At 40.4% G+C, this 22,935-nt stretch overlaps 2 protein-coding genes across 7 annotated transcripts; both read right to left on the bottom strand.

Annotated features, from left to right (window-relative positions):
- LOC147798019 (uncharacterized) lies at nucleotides 1-8,411 on the bottom strand. The gene is made up of 4 exons (XM_087141203.1): nucleotides 7,678-8,411; nucleotides 3,490-3,687; nucleotides 3,246-3,292; nucleotides 1-2,855 (listed from the first exon to the last, which is right to left on the bottom strand). Exons 1-4 carry the CDS (start codon nucleotides 7,800-7,802, stop codon nucleotides 2,353-2,355), a joined length of 873 nt encoding a protein of 290 aa, XP_086997329.1. The 5' UTR covers nucleotides 7,803-8,411; the 3' UTR covers nucleotides 1-2,352.
- Nucleotides 8,412-8,819: 408 nt separating this feature from the next.
- On the bottom strand, nucleotides 8,820-22,645 carry LOC110986769 (uncharacterized). Of its 6 annotated transcripts, none has more exons than XM_087141200.1 (6): nucleotides 22,335-22,645; nucleotides 21,053-21,144; nucleotides 20,094-20,295; nucleotides 11,931-12,185; nucleotides 11,689-11,732; nucleotides 8,820-11,024 (listed from the first exon to the last, which is right to left on the bottom strand). In XM_087141200.1, the coding sequence occupies exons 1-6, from the start codon at nucleotides 22,493-22,495 to the stop codon at nucleotides 10,282-10,284; spliced, it is 1,497 nt and encodes a 498-aa protein (XP_086997326.1). In that variant the 5' UTR covers nucleotides 22,496-22,645; the 3' UTR covers nucleotides 8,820-10,281. The 6 variants fall into 6 exon arrangements, 5 of the variants coding, with proteins under 5 accessions (XP_086997326.1, XP_086997328.1, XP_086997325.1 ...); XM_087141202.1 differs by having other exon boundaries at nucleotides 20,094-20,289; XM_087141199.1 differs by lacking the exons at nucleotides 20,094-20,295; nucleotides 21,053-21,144 and adding exons at nucleotides 13,030-13,231; nucleotides 13,393-13,484.
- Between the last annotated feature and the right edge of the window lie 290 nt (nucleotides 22,646-22,935).

The following is a 22,935-nucleotide window of genomic DNA, read 5'->3' as shown; positions in this document are numbered from 1 at the left end:
ATGCACTCCCCTTGGCCTTCCTTTAAAAAGTGGGATAATTATAACGTCACTATTGTGTAACCACTGACTTCAATCTTGTTATTGAGTTTATTGCAAGCTAAACGCAGATTACAAATTCAAAAGCTCAACACTCTATTCAAATAACACTCAGTATGATATAATACGGTTATAAAATGCAGTTATAGAATTCGGTTATAAAAAATGGTTATAAAAGGTACATTTACATACATGTATACGTACGACAATGGAATTACGCACGGCAAAAAAGAACACAATGGTTTTCTGTTGGGTTGTTTACATTCAGAGTTGAAAAAACGCGCTGTCGCTCGATAAACCGCTGCATACGGAAAACGGAAAACAAAACAGCAACCGTTAACAACAAGAAACAAAAACAGAGCCATTTTTCCAAAGTTACTACTCTTTTTAGACTGGTTCTTACTACTAGCAGCGACAGGCCAGCGAATTTGACGTTATTAGCCTTTAGAAGTTGGCGGACACAATAGGAGGGGCGCCATTTCAAGTGGGTAAATTTGCGGGAACAGACCACACACATGGAACAAACACAAAAGATTTTACAAACCAAATAGCGCCCTCCTATTGTGTCCGCCATACCTCTAAAAAGGCTCGAGTTGAAATGTATGGTGTACTATTTACGACACACATTTTCGCCTATACATGAGCGACGCAACCACACGACGCGATGGCAGGACGGCTCCGGGCATCGTGTCGTCGCGTCGTGACGTCACCTTCTTGCCATTACGTTTTGTATACACATGCGACGCGTTGTGTCCTGCGTTACGTCGCGCTGTCTAATGTCCTTTCTAAGTCTTTATATTGTTTAACTTTTGCAGATTATGACAGCATTTGACATCAAAATCGGTTATTCTATAGTATTATTAATACTTCACGTTTATGAACTTTAAAAATGCAAACAATAGCGAGACATCGAAGTGTCATGTAAATTTACAAACACAGCATGATTGGGCTGCCATATTGTTCAGTTAGTGGCCCTTACCAAATCTTCTAATTTCCCAAGTGATTTGAAAAGGCAAAGAGCGACAAATATTATTTTTCAGATTCCTTGGATGCACAAACCGCTCAAACTGCGTAGTTGAACCAACTGACACGGTGTTGAATGAACGCGTGGTGATATAACATAATGTCCAGTACAGTAAACAGCATGCATTCGTTCATAACCCCGTAAAGGCGCCGGTGCAGACGAGCAAAATACCGATAGCTTTCGTTTATGTTTTTTTTTATAATACATGTATCATCTCCGGAGGAGTATTGGTAGAGCAATTCTTCGCCTACAATACGGGCGTTTCACAATAGTGCGCCTCCAAGAGTTTGCAGCGCGTTGGCTAATGACAATGCACGAAATTTGTCGACCTAATGGGCGTTTGGAAAGGGTCGACAAATTGCGCGTTGCAAACTCTTGGAGGCGCACTGTTGTGAATCGCCCGTATTCCTCCTCAGAAAGTACAAATCGCTTGAAAAAGATCACTTTCTCTTTCGTTATGACAATACGTGGGAATTTAAGCGCAACTGTTTCAACTTTTTTGTAATTAATTTATACAATACCCTTTAAATGTCTTGATTGACGAAGAGAAAATATTATCGTGTTTCCATCGGAATTTTAATATAAGGTAAACATTTTACTAATTCCAAAAGTCCTTTAAAAATGTTTTTTAAAAAATCTTCAAATATCATCCAGCTTTTCTCCAAAATGGTTTTGCCATGTCGGATGCTAAAACAACCAACGAATATCTGGAATCCACGTTTTACTATACCGTCAGAAAGCCCATGTTTAGTTCAAATTAAGCTACATACAGGACGGCCTACTGTTTTTATAATAAGATATCATGATACCATGTTGTCTTAAAAGTTAAAAGCTCCCTTTTTTGTTTAAGTCTGGGATTAGACACCCAAACTCTCTCATTCATATCAGAATTACAGGTGTATTTGATGAAAGGATTTCATTGGTCATTAGGATAATTGGTCGGACAATTAAGATAGCAGGTACTGCCTGTCTTGTCCGCCTGACCATCTTTTTCTATTACATTAAAAAAAAGAGTGAAATTCCATAACTTCAGATACTGTGCGGAGTTTTGGGTTTTATGTGAAATACATGAACTGATAGTTTTCCCAGTTCCTGAAAAATTCTCGATATCTCAACATATCGGAAAAAAGATCAAAAGCGGATTGTTCTAGTTTGCGACTGGATTCCACATCAGCCAAACTTTTCCTCTCAGTATAGGCCTATATACTGTAAGACAAAACCGAGGGAACGCTACATCCGTTTTGTTGAAGGCTGTTTAGTGGCACTGACAATGCCGCTATAAACTACTGTTATTACAGCGTTAGGCGCCTGCTCCTCTGCAACTTACTAAACTGGAGATGATCGTACAGGAAAGGGTCGACAGTGTCTCGGTCTCGACCGTCGGTGCGTTTTCGCCTTGCAACCTTGTCATACGACTGATCGATTTGCGGCGGCGACTCCCGAGTAGGCATTACCTGGAAATACAAGTGGCCTCCACGTTTTGGGTACGAGGGAGACGAGCCAGTCGTCAGCCTATCAACCCCGACAACAACGCGTGTATCTTTCGTGCCTGTCCCGCTCTCACCATTTTTCTTAGAAGCAGTGCTGTCGTGTTCGTTACAAGCCGCAGTAGCCGCCTTTCTGCGAGGTGACTTGTAATTGCCTGGCCCATCTTCTCTGTTGCGGCTGTTGCTCTCTCCACTCTCTGCATTGCCTATCTCGGAATAGTAGTGGTGATCGTAGGCGTACGAGTATTCTAGTCTGGATCTAGGCGCTGACGGTGGTTCAGCTAACGGTGTCATTGTGGTTCTAGGACCTAGAAGAAGCAAATCAATTATTCTCTTAACCTGTGATTCATTCCGGAGCTACTTTGCACCGCTGTGTGCATATCGGAAATTGCCTATTTGCCACCGGTTTGTGACGAAATTTCCATTGCCGTAGGTGTCGATAGTCGAATTTATTTCTTATCAGACAATATGTGATGATGAGCAATGTACCTTAAGTCAGAAATTCGGTTGAAATTTAACAAAACTTCCAGAGAGCTAGTTATGTGCTGACTCTGTTATTTGGCCAGTCAAGCCCAGATAGTGTGCATGCTGTTTTGTTAATAAACTGGATTACTATGTTATTTTGTACCTCCTGCATACTAAACCAGCAAATTTACACCCAATGTTTGTCCTAGCGTTTCCTACTGAAGAAACTTTACCCAGTGCAACCCCCTCATCTTCAACAGTTGGCAACTCTCGAGAATTCCTGCAAAAGAAAAAGTTGAGTAACCGCTTTATTAGGCTCGCTTTGAGGATTGGGAAAAAAAGACTTCAAATGCTGCACAATTTCATGTACGGAAAGGGTATAGGAAAATTTTAACATGAAATAATTAATTCAACTCGTAGTTACTTTTGCAATATTCCAATGGAGAAATCTCTAGCCCAGCTGTTTTGTTTATTTACCGTAAACGTATTTGCCAGAGAAACACCAGGACGATAGTCACGAGCAGAACAAGGGACAAGACGGTACCGAGGACTGCGGTAGCAATGTTGAGAGCTTCACAATTGCAACGAAGAGTCGGTGGTGTCGAGGGAGTCGTAGACAACTGAGAAGAATCTGAGTCTTGTTGCTCGTCGTTATTATTGTTATCATTCTCGTTTCTGCGTCACAGTGAGAAAAACTGTGAATACACACGTTTAGAGTTCAAATTTTCAGAAGCCTTCATCATTCACAAAATTGAAGTTGCGTGGAAATGTTTCTGTGATATGCTGACTTAAATAATGGTTCTTCTTCCATAGCATTTGTGATGATCTTTCCCTTATTACATTACACTACACCCCTAAGGTCTCTTAGTGGTAATTGGTATTTCAAAATTGCTCAGAAACAGGTCTTTTACCTTTTTTTGGTGAGCAAGAGTAAAAAAAAAAGCTGTCAAGTCTTTGTAAGGATGAAATATGCTATGGTATGGTATTTATGCAAGGCACTGACATCCCTTATACTGAGCACCCGAAAACTGGACCACATTCTGACAATTTCACTATGCGGGCTGGACAAATTTGTACCAGTACGCGTGCGTTGAAAACGCCAACCAGATAAAAAGGCGGGAAAAAAACGAATGCAAATGATATCTCAATTTTTAGAATCGTCCAAGTCCAAATCTTGTCCGATTCTGAATACCGAAGGATGTCTGAACTGAGATTTAAATAAGGATGTTCGACGTCGTGGTGCAGTTTGTGTGTGGATAAATTATAGAGGACGAGTGATACGGACGAGTGATTGTCGACCCAATGCGCGTTTGGAAAGGGTCGACAGATTTCGCGCGTTGTGATTGGCCAACGCGCTACAAACTCTTGGAGGTGCACTATTGTGAACTGCTGGAATTAGACTCCAACACTGGAGAAAGTCGTTCAGCATTCTTCAGTGAACTAGGGAAAGTGAATCGACTGGTAAGGCTCATTAGAGAACTATGTGGAAGGAGATTGATTGAAGACATTTCTTACGTCCAATTACCATTGCGTAGTTGGACGTGTGGTTCCTTAGTGCATGACGCACCTCGCGCGTGCACAGTGAAAACAGCTCTCGTCAACGTTTGCCAGGTCATTTAGGTCATTTAGGCGATAAAAAGTGGTCGTAGGAACCAAAAAGGGCAAAATCACAAAGAAATGCGAAAATTGTGGTTTGCAAGTGTCATGAATTTTCTATCCGCCACTATTTTTTTCTTATAGGCCTAACTGGTCTTCTTTGTAGTGTGCTATTGAAAACGGCCGGGAAAACATGGACAGACCAGCCTCGGGTAGGCTGCAGGCTTGTAACTGGGACTTTTCGTGTGTGGGTGGGTGTATGGGGAGGGGGTGCGAATCTTCAAAAAAGCGGACCAAGCAGAAATCGTTTACTTTTTTAAAAACAGCAGGATTCATTAGGTCGTACCAACTGTTTAGGGGGTTACAAGTAAACTCCAGGCCGATGCGAAAGTTACCAAAGAGCACGGCATTTTTTTGTCTTGATTTGTCCAACAATCGTCAACTAGCGTGCCTTCGATCAGAAGAGATCGTCTGATTGTAGTTAACAGTGGTCCCTGAATTTGCCCCTGATTGCCTGCAAACAACATGACGTCACAGGCATAATACTTTTTGAGGTGTTCTTGATAAATCCCTTTCCTATAAACTGCAATATTTTAAGTGTGTCATTTGAAAGTTTAATCCGACTGCTTGGACCGGCACAACTGTACACGAACGTCGTATCAACGAAAGCATGCTTCATTTGACCTTTTCATGACCTTGTCTATGGAGCGTCTTGTGTTACAGGATTACACAAACGACCTGGCACATAGAAAATGAATGGCAATGAAAAACTACATAAACTATAAGCACAAGTTTGTTGAATGATTACAAAGTAACTGGTGCCTTTCTGGTGATTTCATAGAACACCAAGAGGGTAGTTTCTCACACTTGAAGAAGTCTTCACTGCCATCCAATCGGCATGATCGGCATGAAATATTGCCACTGCATTCGTATTTTGAGCCTTCACATGACAATAAAATGAAGTGTTTCAACGGTATATGCAATAATTATGGGTTTATACCTGCCATACCCCTTAAGAAAGAAGTCGGTGCTCGACCGATCTTAATTAAATGTTCGTTTGAAAGGGCATCAGGAAAATGGAAGTTGATAATGCCCGAGACGAGGGTATGGTGCCCCTGCCATCACACATCACATCACACATTGAAAATATCTTCACAAATATTTTGCGAAAATATTTGTAATGTCACAAATTCTATCGTAAAAAACTTTTAAAAAATCAACTTAAAAAAGCCTCTAGTTTCTTGAAACGTAGCCCGTATTCAGACTAAGGAACAAAGTATGTGACAAAATTTGCGACATTTGAAAATATTTCAAGCAAACATTTGCAACGAAACATTTGCAATATTAATTGCAACATCGCAAAAATATTTGCAAACGTTTCTAGGGTCACCGAATGAGGGACACTGGGCAGCCGGTGATGCTGGCCAGGTGATAATGACATCGATATTACCCGAGCCGAATAAATGTTCTTTGCCAGTCACGTCCCAAACTGGCCAAGCACATAACCCCGTACCTTAAACTGGCTACGTGACCGGCTCTCGACCAACAAAAATTGCTGCACTGTCTTAAGTATTATAATGAACTTTTGAAACTCTGAATGAAATTGTTATTTCCAAAGAGCAAGTTCAGCTCCAGAGGCTCCCAGTATTCACGCAATTAAACCCTTTGCATTGCCAGCCCCATGGAAACAATTTGAGATATATATAAAAACGGACAGAGGGAAGCGAAACAATTGGGGAAAAGTGATGAAAGGGAATACCAATCACCAGTTCGCTTGAAAAAAAACAAAAAACAAAACAGTTGTTAACTGTTTATCTGATCTTAGCTGGTGGGTGCTTTGCATCCCGGAAGTAATCCAAAGGTCTTGGCACTACCTATTGGATAAAGCAATACATGCACTAAATTATATCGGTCTAGTGGTAAGAAAACACTCTCACTTCCAGTAGTTTTGCTATTTCTTGAGAACCATCGATGGAAAGCATAACTATTGGTGTATTTCTCTTTAACTCTGGAGTCAAAGCCTATCTCTCAATGTAACCAATGTAACCATCACCACTGCCATTGCTTCCAACTAAATAGCATCCCCTAAGTGAAAAACTTCACATACATTTTGGGCTGGTGGGGGGAGGTGGACGATTTCTGAGCAACTTTACCCAAACTTTGTGTTTCCTCGGAGAGACAGAATGTACACGAGCCGCTTCCTTTACTATAAAAAAAGGAACGCAGAATTATTTCATTAACCACACGAGACATTGCGATCACTGCCGAATGTAAACTGCAGAGGATCTGTCCAAAAAAAACCCACAAAAAACAAAAAAATCGAAATGCAAGCAGATACATCCATGTAACCCACTCCAGAATGTGAAGAGAAAGACCATTACTACGTGCATATCCCCATCTTTTCCATACAAAAATATACGAAATGCGACGATTGTGACACCCTCCATTTTCCAACTACAAATGAAGGTTTTGATTAAAAAAGTCTTTATTTCTGCTCGTTGAGACAGATTTACGACTTCCCGACAGACATTAAATTGATGTTCCCTCCTGGTAAGTCCATTTGAAAATGGTTCCATGGAATACTTGGAATTTTGACGGGTCTGAGTGGTATTGATGCTTGTAAAATTGAAACCAAAAAGGTGGGACAAAAATATGGAAAATTTAAAAATTTTAACGATTAATTTTTTTTGGCCCTACACGATTTTTGAAAACGTGTTATAAGAAGGTTTCTTCTACCAGTGTTGGGGATTTCATTTCCTGAAAAAAACAGTTACACAATATTGGGATCACCCCCTTTCCGTCAAATATGCTGCTCAGCATCAGTGTAATTAGCATGGAGATAGTTAAGAGCAAACGGAATGTTCCACCTTTTCAAATAGAATTTACAGGCAGAGTTATGGGTTTCGTTTAGACTAACAATAAATGTGAGTGGACGCTGAAAAGTGTCAATAAATGTGAGTGGACGCTGAAAAGTGTCCAGTCATGGGAAAGGATTACGTCAAGTTTCTTGGCCACAGCAATGGGAGAGAGATAGCCAATCATACTGCCAAGATTGGTAAGAGTGCTCACCCAGAGTCATCTTCACAGTTTTCACAAGGCTCTCCATCTGGATCGGTTTGTACGCAAATCAAGAAAGCACAGATGACGATGGCACACAACAGCAGGGTTGATCTCGTTCCCGCCTCTGGTCTCATGAGTCCAGCAGAGGTGGTGATAACCGACGCTTGTAGAATTGTTTCAGTAATATTCACTTGCAAAACTTTTTTTTGCAACTCCGATATCTCCTACACCCGAAACACTGGTGAAAGAAGCAACGGCGCTGCAACACTGGCATGTACAAGCACAAGTTTCGGTGAGTTTAAAACCAACATGGACAATTTTACACCGGCAATTTAAGCACTCATTATGCATAACCGGAAAAGCGTTCTGGTTAAGGGCAGTTGTACGATAAGCGCCCATGTGTCTGCTCTGCTTCCCATACATATATAGCACCCTGTTTCTTTGGCCTGACGTGTTTGGCTGTTCGAAATCTCGTGCTCTCTGCCTTTGAAGTGTATACCCCAAAACTGTTTTAAAATGCCATAAGCTTCATTTAGGCAGTTCATAACAATATTCCCATCTCTACATGTGCCATTCAATAGCTGTCGGCGGTCTTATCCTTTCTAAAGGAGGAATTAGTTGTTAAAAAACATACGTATTTCCGACGCATCGTCAGGTATTTTTATTTCTAAAACCAGATCTCCGCAAGCGCAGCTTTCGATATTAACTCAAATGTTTACTCACAGTTTTCTTTAAAGAGACGACGACTTCCCAATTTCAATGCGTTAAATATCTTTCACCTTTTGGTTTGGAAATGATTGGTTATGGGTTTGAATGAAATATACATTGATAGCGATGGAAGGAACACATTAGCGTTACAATATTGGAAAAAAATCCTTCGGACACATTGAACTTTTAATGCGAACTCAACAATCGGCCTGACTGGACCTCGGTTCAAGATGCATTTAATGAAAGGGGAAATAAGTCTTGAAATAACAGGTTAGGTCGGGTCAACATATCTCAAAATGAAACAAAGGTTTTATGTTTCAGGAGCTAAACAACTGTTTGCCCAACCGAAATTCATTGCCAGAGTACTATCCTACTCCCTGAACACACCTTTAGTGTTTTCATACACTCTTACCCTAATAAAAGAATCCGGTTTTCTTTTAAGCTTCTCGCTTTCAAAGATTTTATTGAAACTTGAAATGTCCCCACAGACATTTGTGTTTTGTGTCAAAGATCCGGACAGAAAATCGGCACGGGTCTATTCACACAGATCGTTTGGTTTACTTTTCTTTCCTTTTATGGCATGTGATATTTTTCATATTTATTCTAGGGTGGAGCAAGTGTTCACCCTTGCTTCGACCCCACAACACCCACGCAGAACTATTTCAAGCTAAATGTGTTCCAATTCACCCATATTACTCTATGAACAGATGTAGCACCTGTCCCATGGTAGTGCACACCGTGTTCTGCACTTCGGTTGAGTCGGCTTGTCACGTCTATTTATGTTAAAATGTGTTCGTTGCTTTTCCATCTAGTGCTAATTGAACTATAAAAATTTAATTTTGCCCAGGCACAGGAGAAAAATTCTGCATACAACAAAACATCGGGGCTTCTGTCCTTTTACAATAATCCTTTCGGTACTCCCTGCTTTTTCCAGAAAAACACTTAAAAGCAGATTTTAATGTAATATGCTTTTTCCTGCTTAAGCATAATGTAAGCACACCGTGCCACTTAATAGACTCGACAAGTTAGAATTTTTCTGCTGCGCCGCTGATCACCACAACGCGGGAGCCTTTGGCAAACAACGTTTTTTGTGCCATAACAGAGGTCTATTCACACACGATTTTTTTTTAATTGTCCAAGCATTCAGGAACAGCCATCCCGCACGATAAACACATTGGCATGGTCTGCTGCGTCCATTTAGGTTGCAGGTTTTCCCACGATTGCAATATTTTTTTTTGCATTACACTTCCCTCTGTGAATTAAAAGTAATCGATTCTTAAAATCTATTGCAAAATGCAAATTACACGTAGAAATTTCCGTTAAAACACATTTCCTTTACAGTACTCCTTTTAACTGAGTGTTTATACAGAGTAAGTACCGACATATGTAGGGTGTTTAAAGCGATAAAAGAAAATATCTGTGTACAAAAATGTGGGATGGTTCTGTTTAAATATGACTATGCTAACACTGAATTGAATACATGAACATGTGAAGCTGTCAATGATCCGACATTTCTAGAACCGAACCTATAAGGGAGAACCGTTATATTGCTTTTCAAAAGGGGTCACCTTGTGGGAGACAAGCTCATCGACACTCAATTGTGTCTGTCATCTGGACTAGGGTTCGTCCCACATTTACGCATTCAGTCACAAAACTTCTTACAATTTGAATGTGTAAGTGCAAGTTAGTCACGGTCTAGTCTTATCAGGACAGGCATTTTGATATTTCTGTTTCACGTAGTGGGAGTTTCCACACCAAAGCCACGGCACGCGTCTTGTTTATTTCGCATGACTTTCATCGGGCCATGTGACTTTGTATAATTAAAGTACAACAAAATAATAAGATTTCTTTTGTTGGGGCGTTGTTTGGGTGGTTATATAATTTGATGGATGATTTCTGGATCATTTAAGTATTCTCTGTGTTATCCTGATCGGTCTTTTTAGCCCCTTCCAACTGAAGGAGATCATATTCAGCTTTGCCCTTCAGATGCTCATAATTACTGCGAGCGTCTTCAGTTTCGTTCTGTCGCTTAATTGTAGTTCTGCTGAGGTGTTGGTATGGGCTCGTGACGCTGTTTTCCGTAGTTGCGCCGGTCACTCTTTCTGTCTCATCCCCATAGCTCTCGTTTCGTGTCTGGAGATCGCCATAAGCTTTTCTCGTCAGTGGCTGGTAGTGCGTGATCGACCCTTCGAGTGTATCTCTATTGAGTTGTTGGTAGGAATTAGAGGTGCCGTTGTTCTGTGCAGGGCCTGCCATATTCACTTCCTCGTACGCGGAGGTTTGGCTCTGGTGCTCGCAGAACTCCTCTGTCGGATACACTTCAAAATAGGCATGATCCATTCCTTCCTGAGAGGAAGAATCTGACAAAGAGACTGTCACTTCACCATTAGCAACTCCGTCCCATTCGACATGTTCAGAGTTCACTTCATTATCAGTTGGTCCCTCCAGAGAAAAATATGGGTGTGCGTCCGCGGCCTCCGTAGTTGGAAAACGTCTTGGCCCTGCACACCCTGGTCCATTAAATACGTAGCGTTCGTTCCCCTCTGGGTCACCATGCTCACCATGCTCACCTGCCCTGTGGTCATTCTCATAGGAGTACTCAGCATCACCGAGGACCAGTGATTCGGGTAACTGTGCTCTGCTGGAAGCTTTTATCGTGGAGGAGGAAAAACAGCCGACAAAATGCTGAGATTATTATTTTGATTATTCTGCGTATTATGTTTGTTGTAAAATTCTGTTAAGTCCAGCTGGTATACAATACATGCGTTCAAGTTTTCCATTCTGGATTCTAAGGTTTTCCTGAAGCTTTTTGGCTGAACAAAGCCAAACTGTTGCGCATAAGCTCTTCTCAGTGAACGCATCGTTGAATAAAAATGAACGGACAAAATCTGAAATTCTCGACTTGTTTCGGAAGTACGTTTCACAATGTCAATCTTGAACCACGCCTCAGATAGCTGGTGTTTCGTGGCACGACACAGGTCCGATCATAACGTTAACTCTGAGCTCAGTGACTCTCCCACAATGGCAGGCTTGAACTAGGCCTAAGCTAATTGCAGTATCATCTATCCAAGGACGAAAAAGCTTTGACTCCCACGGCCAGGATGAAAACCCAATGTGGAAACATTTAATTTTACAGTACAGGAATACTCCCGTTATAAGCGCTGAGTGAGTCAGTGAGATAATGCAATGTACCTGCGATTTGTTGAGCAACGTGGGACGGGCTGTCGTCGTGTGTGTCTATTTTGGGAAGTTTGAACCGAACTTATTTTATAGTGATCGATTTTGTAAACGAATAATTGGCTTATACGATACCTGTCCTTCCCAACTCAGCACTTTTTGACCCGTCTCCTTGCGCTCTATAAAGTAAGAAATGCCCATAGTTACTATATGTACGTGACAGCATTACGGTAATCCACATTAACTTAGGGATTATGGACAAACATATATCACACCCGAAATATTAAATCGCATATTACACGAAAAAAATCAAGGTGCACTCCATAAACTTATTAGGCGTAACTTGATAATTTAAATCGGTTGCATTAGATACTTACGATGGTTTCTTCATCACAGTAGACAGGATCCTGCACCGGCACAGAATGACCACCACAATAATCACCAAGAGGACAAGAGATAAGACTGCCCCTACGACGATGGCAATGACGTTAAGCTGGCTGCTGCTATTGGGTTTAGAAGTCGCTGTTGTGGACTTACTGCTCGTAGTCTTTGGCTGAGGACTAGGGGGTGTGGATTGAGGATTAGGGGGAGCAGATGTCAAAACAGGCTTTGAAGTTCCATTTGAGCAGGTGCTGTTTTAGAGAATTAAAAGTGCATACAATATTTAATATGAAAACGTGACGAAGCCATCATGTAAAATTATATTATTCCGTTAAAACTTGCTATGCTTTGTTTACGTTGACAATTGTAAATAACGCTGTTTCAGCTGTCCTAATTGGGATTTCCCTTGGAAAATAAACTTTGAATATTTATTGCGTACGCAGTGTCCCCTGCCTGTCCCTAGTCATGCCAAGGACAGAAGACGCCGCTGCAAGAATCTACACTTCTCCAGCTACCAAGTTATTGCAAAACTTGCTCATTTTCTTGGGGGCATGGCCGCTGTTGCCCCCGATACACCCTTGTTTGGCGTCTGAATTTCCGAAAACAGAAACGAATTGGATTATTTTGGCTCATCTCAAAGCTGGGGGGGTCGAATTTAATCCCTTCAAGATTTTTTTGGAACTTGGCATGCATGTAAATATACTCCTCAAGACAAATGTGGAATTTGATCTCAATCAAACAAATCAATTTCAAGACTACGCGTATGCCAGCCCAAGCGCTGATTACGTGCATTGAACGTGTACAATGGAAAAGGTACACATTTTGGGGGCTAGCCTGTCTCAGAAAATCGGGCGCTGTGGAATAACGGTCGGGATTGAATTTCCACATTTGGGTGAAATGACTGCGAAGTGTTATTCTAATAACTCCTAAATGCTCAGCTCCTGAAAAAAAAGAAAGGAAAAAAGCACCGTGGCAATATCAGCAAAAAATGTTGGGGGGTATTCCAACTTGGCTCTTTTAGGATTATACTTCTACTGAAGTCTTAATAATTATGCATCAAAACGAATTCTGCAAAGAAATTTCATTAATCCTCACCTTGTATTTGAAGACCCATTTTGATAAACGAAAGTTGGCAATGAAGCATCATTTCTACATTTACAAAACGGAGCGTATTCCTTTTCTTCTTGGACGGAGTATATACACGAACATTGCCTCTCAACATACTGACACACGATGGCATCTTCATAACAGCAATACGGACGGTCACACGATCCTCTACACAATTCAGGGCCTGCAACTTAATCAACATACCCAATTTGCCTTTTGAGACTTAAATTTGAATACAATCCGATATACTGAGTTATCTGATTGTACATCATACAGCAATTTCAATTCCCCAGACTATGTATACTGTTCTTTTCAGGAATAAAGGAGAATGGAAGACTTGAGTTCACCTACCCGCATCGTAGCAAATATACGAGTTAGTTGGGGCTTGACAAATTCTACCGCAAAGGCTACGGCTGCCGTGCGTGCCATCGGTACATGGTGCACTGAAAGAAAAATATTTGTGAGCATTGATTCTCATCAAAATTAATTCAAAATGAATAAAAATGGATGGATCTTATGAGAATTATGAGTACCCACTAGGAAACAGAAAAGTTTGGGATTCCCTTGAACAGTATATAAATATTTTATGGGGGAACAAAAAAAAAGTACAGCCTACTTTTTGTTACCAGCTCCGTCAAGCTCACTCAGCTGTTTATTTTGTATCCCAGAATCCAACAAGAGAATGATTACAAATACTTTCCTTAACCCCGAATCAGAAGCGACCGCCAGGGCTGTTCTTCAGCTATTTTTTTTGGGGGGGGGGGCTAGATCCTTCGGTTGCGAAGTCTTCTTTTAATTTTTGCTACTGCTCTTTCACTTTGGGAGAAGAAAAAATCAATTGTTTATTATATTGCGCATGACAACCCTGCAAAATGATCATGAAATTAAAGGCAGAATTGCGATTAAAATATTTTCCATTTTTTTGCAAGGGGGGTAGTCGAATTTTTTTTTGGGGGGGGGGCTAGACAAAAACGGGGGGGGGGCTGCAGCCCCTAGCACCCCCCGTTGAACTGCGCCTGACGGCCGCTAGTAAAAGCTTGATTATGAGAGACAAGTGAGGTTGCACTGTGGTTTGTCTATACATGTACATAATTATAAACACTGATTCCTAAATACCTCAGACAGTCTCCCTATTCAACAACGTGCGACTTGACTACGTATTAACATTCATAATGCCCGCTAAGAAGTGGTAATGCCCTCTGGGTAAATTATGCGCATGCACCTGGATACGAAACAATTTAATCGATTCTGATTGGTCAAGAGTCTGCGTGCACGTGGCTCACCACGCACGATCCAAGTCCATATAAGGAAATTCTTTGGACAACAACAAAACAAAAAAGAAGGGAGTGTTTGGGAAACGAAGATAAAGGTAAAATTCTACAATAAAATCGTTGGAAATCAGTCAGATATTGACTTCTTTTGACCCGTCTCTCTGACTAAAAAAGGTATTTATAAATGGGAATAAATATGTGCATATGGCTGGTTTTAAACTACGTTTAAGATTGGCTCAGTAGACTGAACGCTGACTTTTAGTCGCGTCCATCCTACTCAGCCGGTCTTAACGCACGTTTAAGACCGGTCAAAACATATATTTATTTCCTTATTCAAACTACCTGATTCGCCGATCATGAGCTGCGATCACTGACCTACAATTTATATTAGGCAAGAAATTTAAGGTACACACGGCTGTATGTGTACTTCTTACTTTCTTGTTTCTAATCACATTCTCATATGTAACCCTATTGCAAATTTGTTAACATTGTTATTGTTAAATACTATATGCATGTTACATGTATGCGCATTATGGTATCAGAGAACTGAAGTGCTTGTACATGAAGTTTAATTAAGAGTGCACTCGTTTTACTGATGAATCTTACCGTTATGGCCAACGATTGATAAAACTTTATTTAAAGCAAAGTACTCTTGAAAAGTGAATAAACATCTAAAAGTCGGAACATAATTATGTACAAGCATATACCAGGGAAACTACCGTACTTTTTGTCAAGCGATAAAAAATCCGAGGAGCACAAATTGTCAAGGGCATACTTTAGTATTAAGTGTTAACACTATACGCACATGAATACAAAATATAAAGTGAACTCAAAAGTTGACATCGATTTACCTCGCATTATGAAGCTCCACGTTCGAACAAAAATGCCTTCTCATATCGTGTAATACTGTCAGGTTTGCTGCCGCGCCCTGTAACTCTGGTGGGAGTGTGATTGCCGAACATATGATCCACAGCGCCGTATGGACCAAGGCGATAAAAGCCGTCTGGAGCATGTTGAGTCTGATTCCTGTAGATGTCTCCTGGGGCCTGGTTCCTTAGTTTTGTGTACAAATCCACAAAATTTACCGAGACCGTAGCAGCACGTATCTAGGCGTTGAGTGCAACAAGGAAATAAACTTGATATTTTGTTCCATGTGCAAGACTCACTGTGAGTGCTAGTGGTAACCTACCTATCATTCTCAAACGTCATGCACCATTGAATTCCTTTGTTATGAAGACGATGACCTTCAACCATTGACAGGCCCAGTACGAACGCTTGGGGAAATTTGTCAAATCAATATTGGCTCTGCACTGCTGCACATCCCCAGTGTATATAAAAGATGACAACTTCGGTTTTTAAGGCAATACCCAGGTGAAAATTGAAATGCGAATACGGTCGGCTTCTTGGTGCACATCTGGCAGTTTCAGGAATTCATGTTAAACTCAAATGTCTCAGAGTTAAATGAGTGGCCAGGGCTTCCTCAGGTAGTGACTGAACTGTTCGAAATTCTGTTGTTTCTACATGTAGTTTTCATTGCAATAAGTTTGTTGTGAAAAACAAAAATGGTTTCTCAAATAGTAAAAATTATTCTCAGCACCTTGTACGAAGGGGACGATTTGGTCACATTTCTCCCTCTACACTCAAATTATGCACATGACTTACTAAAAACATGCAATATTTAGGTCCCTATAGCACAAATGCTGTCAGCAGAATTACCGAACGGGCTTAGTATTCAGGGAAGTATGAGAATTTCATACTCAGTCTCAGTGAAAGTCCACATATTTCTAGTTTGTTACCTTTCACCTTATCAGAGAATGGTTTAGGAGAACTTTCAACATCATTGGTCTTCACTGACATCTCCGCATTCGGATTTGGGAGTGTAGCCTCATAAACTGTAGACATTTCTTGATACCCATCCCGCCGATGGAGTATCCGCCCTAGGTTGAAGTGCACCCTCACCGACGAAAGAAAGACAGGCTGGTGAGAACGTTTTCCAACTGGGTGCCAGTTTCGGTAACGCAAGAAAAACATTAAGCATTGATTGGTTGAGCGTACTCAGCATGCCACGCGCCAAACGTGCCTAAACTTGTGCGCCTACGCGGTGAATTCGTACCAAAGACTGTCATTTCATTCAAAATCTTTTATTCCAGCTCAGAGCAGATAGGGAGATTGAAGAAGAGAGGAGAAGCGACGCAATAAACACCAACCTGGCTTTATCGTGGCTTTATCATCAAAAGCAATGTAATTAAACCGAAGCTATAGTCTTTTCCATTGTATCAATGCGTGGAGTTGTACTCTTTTGTCATTTGTTTTACAAGGACAAAGAGCAACAAGACAAACATGGCAGCCCTAGCCAAGAAATCTCTGTTTACCTGATAGGCATCGCACTGAGGCACTATCAATCTGTAGGTCTATCAATCTAGGCAGTGGAAAAATGCCCTCTCCTTGAAATTTCGCTTTCGTTTCGCTTTTTGGTGGGAAAATATAAAAGGTTTCCTATAACCCAACTTCAGCGTAATTTCTTCTGGGAAGGGGTATTTAGCGTTGACATGGTGAATTAACGGCTTCATAAACAACACTGTCCTATTAGAAGGCAGTGATTTTGTGCGGTCTAAGACTACGAGCAGTCATAGGATTCCACCAGCACCTGTTAAGAAATTTCAGTCTTGGTTTGCTGACATCGTTGATCAATATGGCACATTTTATACATGCTGTCTGTAAAGAGATGGAATCACCATATTTCACTTTTGGCAGAGACATTTGTATTAGTAATTGCGCACTACACCACAGATTACTCTAAAATATCATAGTAGTTTTCTCTTCCTGCGGCGGCCGCACACAGTTTGTGATTAGTAAAACAGTGGCGGCTTTGAGCTGATAGAATAAAGGTCTCCAAACCACATGTAACCATAAACTGAACTCTTCATAACGCAATGTGTGAAAAATATATGTAAACCACAAACTCAGCAAATAGAAGAAAAGATACTGAAAACGTAATCCAAAATTATATATTTCTCCATAACCGACTCTAATCAGTACATCATTTATAATATCAAAATTAACACAGCATAAAGAATAAGAATAAAACTGTAATCAAATTAGGATACTTAGTCCATGAAAAGTGGAGATTCATTTACATGTATAATTATGGAGAATCACGATATCTTTAATCTAAGAGCAACGATATAATGAATTAATTGACATAACACCTTGGCTGAGTTCTACTTCCAAAAGATCGTATTCCATCAGGGATATCATGAAAAATAAGTACATCCATTTCAGGATTTATATCATGAATATAGTTATTTGTACTTACGAACATTGACATGGCTATTTTACTAACATAGGGAAACGTGCAATTATAGAGGTGATTTCAGAAACAAGTTTTTATCGTTCGTCACACTGTGTTGCATATTTAGGTGTGATTCAACTCAAAGGTAACGTGAAACAACGTGCTGTTATATTATGAAGGTCAATTTCATAGAATAAACAAACAAACGTGACCATCTCTCAAGGGAAAACTGTACACTGTATGTTCACACAAGACTTCAATAAAATACAATTTTATTTAAAAATGCAAAAGGTTGCTACCGTGAGGGATCCCCCTCCATCGATAAATCGTGCGGAAGACGAATCTTTATAAATGATTGCAGTGCTAAGAATAACTTCAAGAGGCGACTGACTGAGTAAACGACCAATGAGGTGAAGCCGAGTGGAATAGAATATTCCATCTGTCACGATATGGAAATCTTATATGCACGTTTTTATTTGGGAAGCTGTTCATGTCAAAAGAGGCCACAAACAAGTGCTGCTAACTCAGAGCAAAGTTAAAGTCACGGGAGGGCGCTAATTCTATTAGAATTCAAAGAAGGTTATGTTTATGCTTCTCCGGGCAGTCACAAAGTAAAGCTAACCCTACAGTTCGGTTGTAATGCAGGAGTTATATTACGTGCATATGACAGTGACAAATATTTATCATGATTTCTGAATCACTGAAGTCATGCGTACGTTCATTTAATTGTAAATGTAATTTACTTTTCCGTCCTGTTTCTCGTATACCTCACCTCTAGAGTGTCTACCGAAATGTTGATAGCGCTTGCAACGCCGTCCTACCCAGAGCTCTCGTTTTGTGGGTTTGAGTTGTCAGCCTCTTTTCCCTTCAGTGGCTCGTAATCTACACTTGAACTCTCGAGTGTAGCTCTGTTGAGTTGTTGGTACTGGGTCGACTCGCTGCTATCCAGCGCTGTGCTTGCCTCTGTTACCTCCTCATATTCGGACGTCCCTTCAGTCGGATAGATTTGGTAAGAGATGTGAGAATCTCTTTCCGCAGAAGAAGCCCCTGGGGACGAGGCAGCCACCCCTTTCGCATCTCTTACACCCTCATTCCCCCACTGGCTCCGAGTGGACTCGTCATCTTTATTCCTTAATTAAAAGATATTAAAGACAGAAACTGCATCAATTTCTATAAAATATGTCTAAAGACAACACCGACTGCAGAAGCCGGTTCTTGTTCATAGGAACAATATTTGGAAAAGCATTTTGACCAGCTTTTGTTTGAATTGCGTCTTTGAGACAAACAGTGTAGTTCCTTTAGCCCTACCTACTCCTGATAACTGTTTTTGCTCCAGTGTCAGAAGTTTTGTCTACCTTGACACGACTGTGACCTGAATGAAAAGATCTCAACTTACGTCAACCAGCTGCCAAAACAAACGTGTCCCCGTCGTCTTTAAATATAGGAATGATACCAGGACGCTAAACAAACCTCAAAGGAAATGCAAAGTATTTAAACTATAAACTTAGGTACTTTTCACCGAACAACAGAGTGTCATAATGTGACACGTCAGAAAATTCCAGTTTTAGTATGACCCCTTCTGGAAATCAATAACGGGGTATACATACCTGTACTTTCCACCTCAGCATTTGGGGACGCGTCTGTACGTGCCCTGAAGAATAAAAAGGCCTTTACATGTAGTTTTGTTCACAGCAGATTAATTCTCAGGTTTTACGAAAGTGTATTCTAGTTGTCATAAACATTTCATTTCATCAACTTTGGAATATTTTGTTAACGAAGTGCACACATTCAAATGAAAATGAGAAGGTTGCTCTTTTGCAATTGTAACAATCACTGGGGAATCGAAATTGCCCGCATTGGGTACCTACGGAGGTTTCGACATCACAGCTGACAGTTTTCCCCTGTGCCAAAGGAATATCACCACCAGAAGTACCAGAAGACTAAATGCCAAGATCACCCCCAAGATGACATTAATTAGTTTGACCTGGCCACCGTCATTAGGTTTTATAGAAGTCACTGCTGTGGACGGCAGACTGCTCCCAGTCATTGACTGAAGACTTGAGGTTGTTCGAGATGTTGCCAAAACCGGTATCGCAGTTCCATTTGAGCAGGTGCTGTTAGAATGAAGATGGCATACGCCAATTAAATATTAGCTTGACGACACCATTACACTAAATCGTGTCACATAACTCTGTCGTGCTGCATTGTTGAAGTGCCATGGAGCACTTGTTGGTTTGAAGTTTGGAGAAAGTACGAGATTGCTTGAGATTCTAACCCTGGCAAAGTGCCGTTGAATGTTTTTTCCAGGACTTTTTGATATTCATAGACATAAACAAAAAACTCAACAACAAAATTTTAAATCTCTAATTCGGATGTTCTCGGCATTGCTGCTATTATTATTGCATGCACTATGCAAATGTTCATACTGAAAATCCATATACTCGATTAACCTCTGCACCTGTGCATCAAACTGGTTCGATAATCCTCACCTTGTAATTGAAGACCCATTTTGATAAACGAAAGTTGGCAATGAAGCATCATTTCTACAATTGCAAAACGGGGCGTATTCCTTTTCTTCTTGGACGGAGTATATACACGAACATTGCCTCTCAACATACTGACACACGATGGCATCTTCATAACGGCAATACGGACGGTCACACGATCCTCTACACAATTCAGGGCCTGCAACTTAATCAACATATCCAATTTGCCTTTTGAGACTTAAATTTGAATACAATCTGGTACACTGAGTCATCGGATTGCACAAAAATATAACAATTTGGAATCCCGACACTATAACGACACTGTTATTAAACCTCGTGATTCTGGGCAGGGTTTTGCATAGCGACCACCATCTGGACTGGTTTCTTAATGCCCTTCTTATCCATTAAAAACAACGAATTGATGTCAGGCATCTCTTATGTAACTAAGCAAAAGCTTGCCCCGAATCACGAGGTATACTAACAGTGTCTTTAGTATGGTGAATTCAAGTTATGTTATTGTGAATTCAAAGAACCCATTGTACCAGATTTTATTCACATTTAACTCGCATGGAAAAATTCTCTTTGCCTTAAAGTCTGTAACTTCATTCCTGACTCTCATTGGGTGAAACGATATAAATTGCTCTAGACAATATTTTCTTAAACTTCCGGGTTAAACACATTTACCCCCCACTTTCTACCTACGGTAGAAGACTTTCCATCGCCCTTCTGAGGGCTTTTTGTGTGTACCAAATAATCGTTGGTACCAAATAGTATTTGATGTTTATGCAATGTTTCAAAATAAAAAAATCCTGAGTGTTCTCATCATGAAATCGGTTAACTCATGTCATCCCCGCTTCGTCATATACCCAAGTCTACTTATTCAAGCAAGCGACACTTAATGTTCTCTATGTATACTGTTCTTTTCAGGAATAAAGAAGAATGGAAGACTTGAGTTCACCTACCCGCATCGTAGCAAATAAACGAGTTAGTTGGGGCTTGACAAATTCTACCGCAAAGGCTACGGCTGCCATGCGCGCCATCGGTACATGGTGCACTGAAAGAAAGAGATATATTTGTGAACATTGTTTCTCACCCAAATTAATAAAAGGAAAAATCAAAACAGGGGTGGATAAAAAAAAACAGAAAAGTTCAGGATTCCCTTGAATAGCATACAAATGTGTTGTGGGGGAATTAAAAAAAATAAAGTTAAGGCTGACTTTTTACCAGCTCCACCAGGCTCACTGGGGATTTTTTTTATCGCAGAATCTTACGACAAATGATTGCAAATACTTTGCGAGGGCGCTTCTAGGATACTTTTTTTTCTCGAGGTGGGAGTGGGTGGGGGGTTAGACCCTTCGAACGTGACGTCACCTTTTTTTTTACTTTTGCTACTGTTCTTTTAGTTTTGGAGGAAAAAAAACAAATGTTTATTGCACCTAATGGCCCAGCAAAATTATCATAAACTATTCATTTAATTACAAATAGATTGAATACAGAATTGAAATTCAAATATTTTCCAGCTTTTTAACTTTTTGGGGAAGGGTAGACGGACGTTTGGGGGGCTGCAGCCCCCTAGCAAGTAGCAACTCCCCCATAGAACCGCGCCAAACGGCCGCTAGTAAATGCTGGTACCTGTTCATATTCTTGATGATGACAGAAAAATGAGGTTGCAGTGCAGATTGTATGAACAAAATAATCCCTGATTCAATCTACCTGATTGCCCAACCATGACGTGCAATCCCTGACCTGCGATTGATATCAGGCAAGAAATTTAGGATACATGACTGTGTGTGTAATTCCTGATTTCTTATTTTTGATCAAATTCTTACGTAATAGGCCTACGTAAAAATGTTTGTCCTTTTACTGCAAATTCGTTAACGTTGTTAAATACCATATACATGCTACATGTATGCGCATTGTGGTATCAGAGAACTGAAGTGCTTGTGCGTGAAGTCAACGAGTGCGCTCGTTTTACTCATGAATCTTACCGTTCTGGCCAAGATTGCTAAATCTTGATTGAAAACAAAGTACTCTTGAAAAGTGAATAAAAATGTACAAGTTGGAACATACGTATGTACCAGGTGGACTACAGTACGTTTTTGTCAAGCGTAAAAAAACCACGAGGAGCATAAAAGTGTCATATTATGGTCATATTTTTGGTCTCAAGTGTTAACACTGTACTTATGCACACGAATAACATGAATATTAAATATAAAGTGAACTCAAAAGTTGGCATCGATTTACCTCGCATTATGAAGCTCCGTGCTCGAACAAAAATGCCTTCTCATATCATGTAATACTGTCAGGTTTGGAAGCAAACCCTGTAACTCTGGTGGGAGTGTGACTGCCGAACATATGATCCACAGCGCCGTATGGACCAAGGCGATAAAAACTGTCTTGAGCATGTTGAGTCTGATTCTTGTAGATGTCTGCTGGGGCCTGGTGCCTTAGATTTATGTACAAATACCAAATCCGTAGCAGCACAAACCTAGGCCTTGAGTGCAACAAGGAAATAAACTTGAATTTACGTGCATGTGTTCGATGTGGAACACTCAATGTGCGTGGTAACCTACCTATTGTTCTCAAACGTCATGCACCATTGAATTTCTTTGTTATGATGACGTTGACCTTAAACCACCTTTAATTTAAGATTTTTTTCCAACAAAAAGTGCTTTTGTGGGTAATTCTGAAATTGCTCGACTACGTCATACTCTTCAACTGGAAGCAGCATAGGCATTCATTTATAGTTTTCTGTCAAGATTATTTTGGTAATTTCACATATTATAAAAATGTAGCATCCATAACTATTAAGTTGGTGTGCAGATTTGAGGCCATTTTTATAAAC

This window comes from Acanthaster planci, linkage group LG09 (assembly GCF_054643075.1).
Source record: "Acanthaster planci isolate LZ-2023a linkage group LG09, COTS_SCS, whole genome shotgun sequence".
In the NCBI taxonomy this organism is placed as follows: domain Eukaryota; kingdom Metazoa; phylum Echinodermata; class Asteroidea; order Valvatida; family Acanthasteridae; genus Acanthaster; species Acanthaster planci.
This window is presented reverse-complemented; position numbering and strand designations above follow the sequence as displayed.

Coding starts and splice junctions, on each gene's coding strand:
- LOC110986769 (XM_087141200.1), bottom strand. CDS start 22,495: ATGCTCAAGACAGTTTTTATCGCCTTGGTCCATACGGCGCTGTGGATC. Junction 21,145..22,334: donor ACGGAGCTTCATAATGCGAG/GTAAATCGATGC, acceptor TCTTTCTTTCAG/TGCACCATGTACCGATGGCG. Junction 11,733..11,930: donor ACTGTGATGAAGAAACCATC/GTAAGTATCTAA, acceptor CTTACTTTATAG/AGCGCAAGGAGACGGGTCAA.
- LOC147798019 (XM_087141203.1), bottom strand. CDS start 7,802: ATGAGACCAGAGGCGGGAACGAGATCAACCCTGCTGTTGTGTGCCATC. Junction 3,293..3,489: donor CTCTGGCAAATACGTTTACG/GTAAATAAACAA, acceptor TTTCTTTTGCAG/GAATTCTCGAGAGTTGCCAA. Junction 2,856..3,245: donor AGATGAGGGGGTTGCACTGG/GTAAAGTTTCTT, acceptor TGCTTCTTCTAG/GTCCTAGAACCACAATGACA.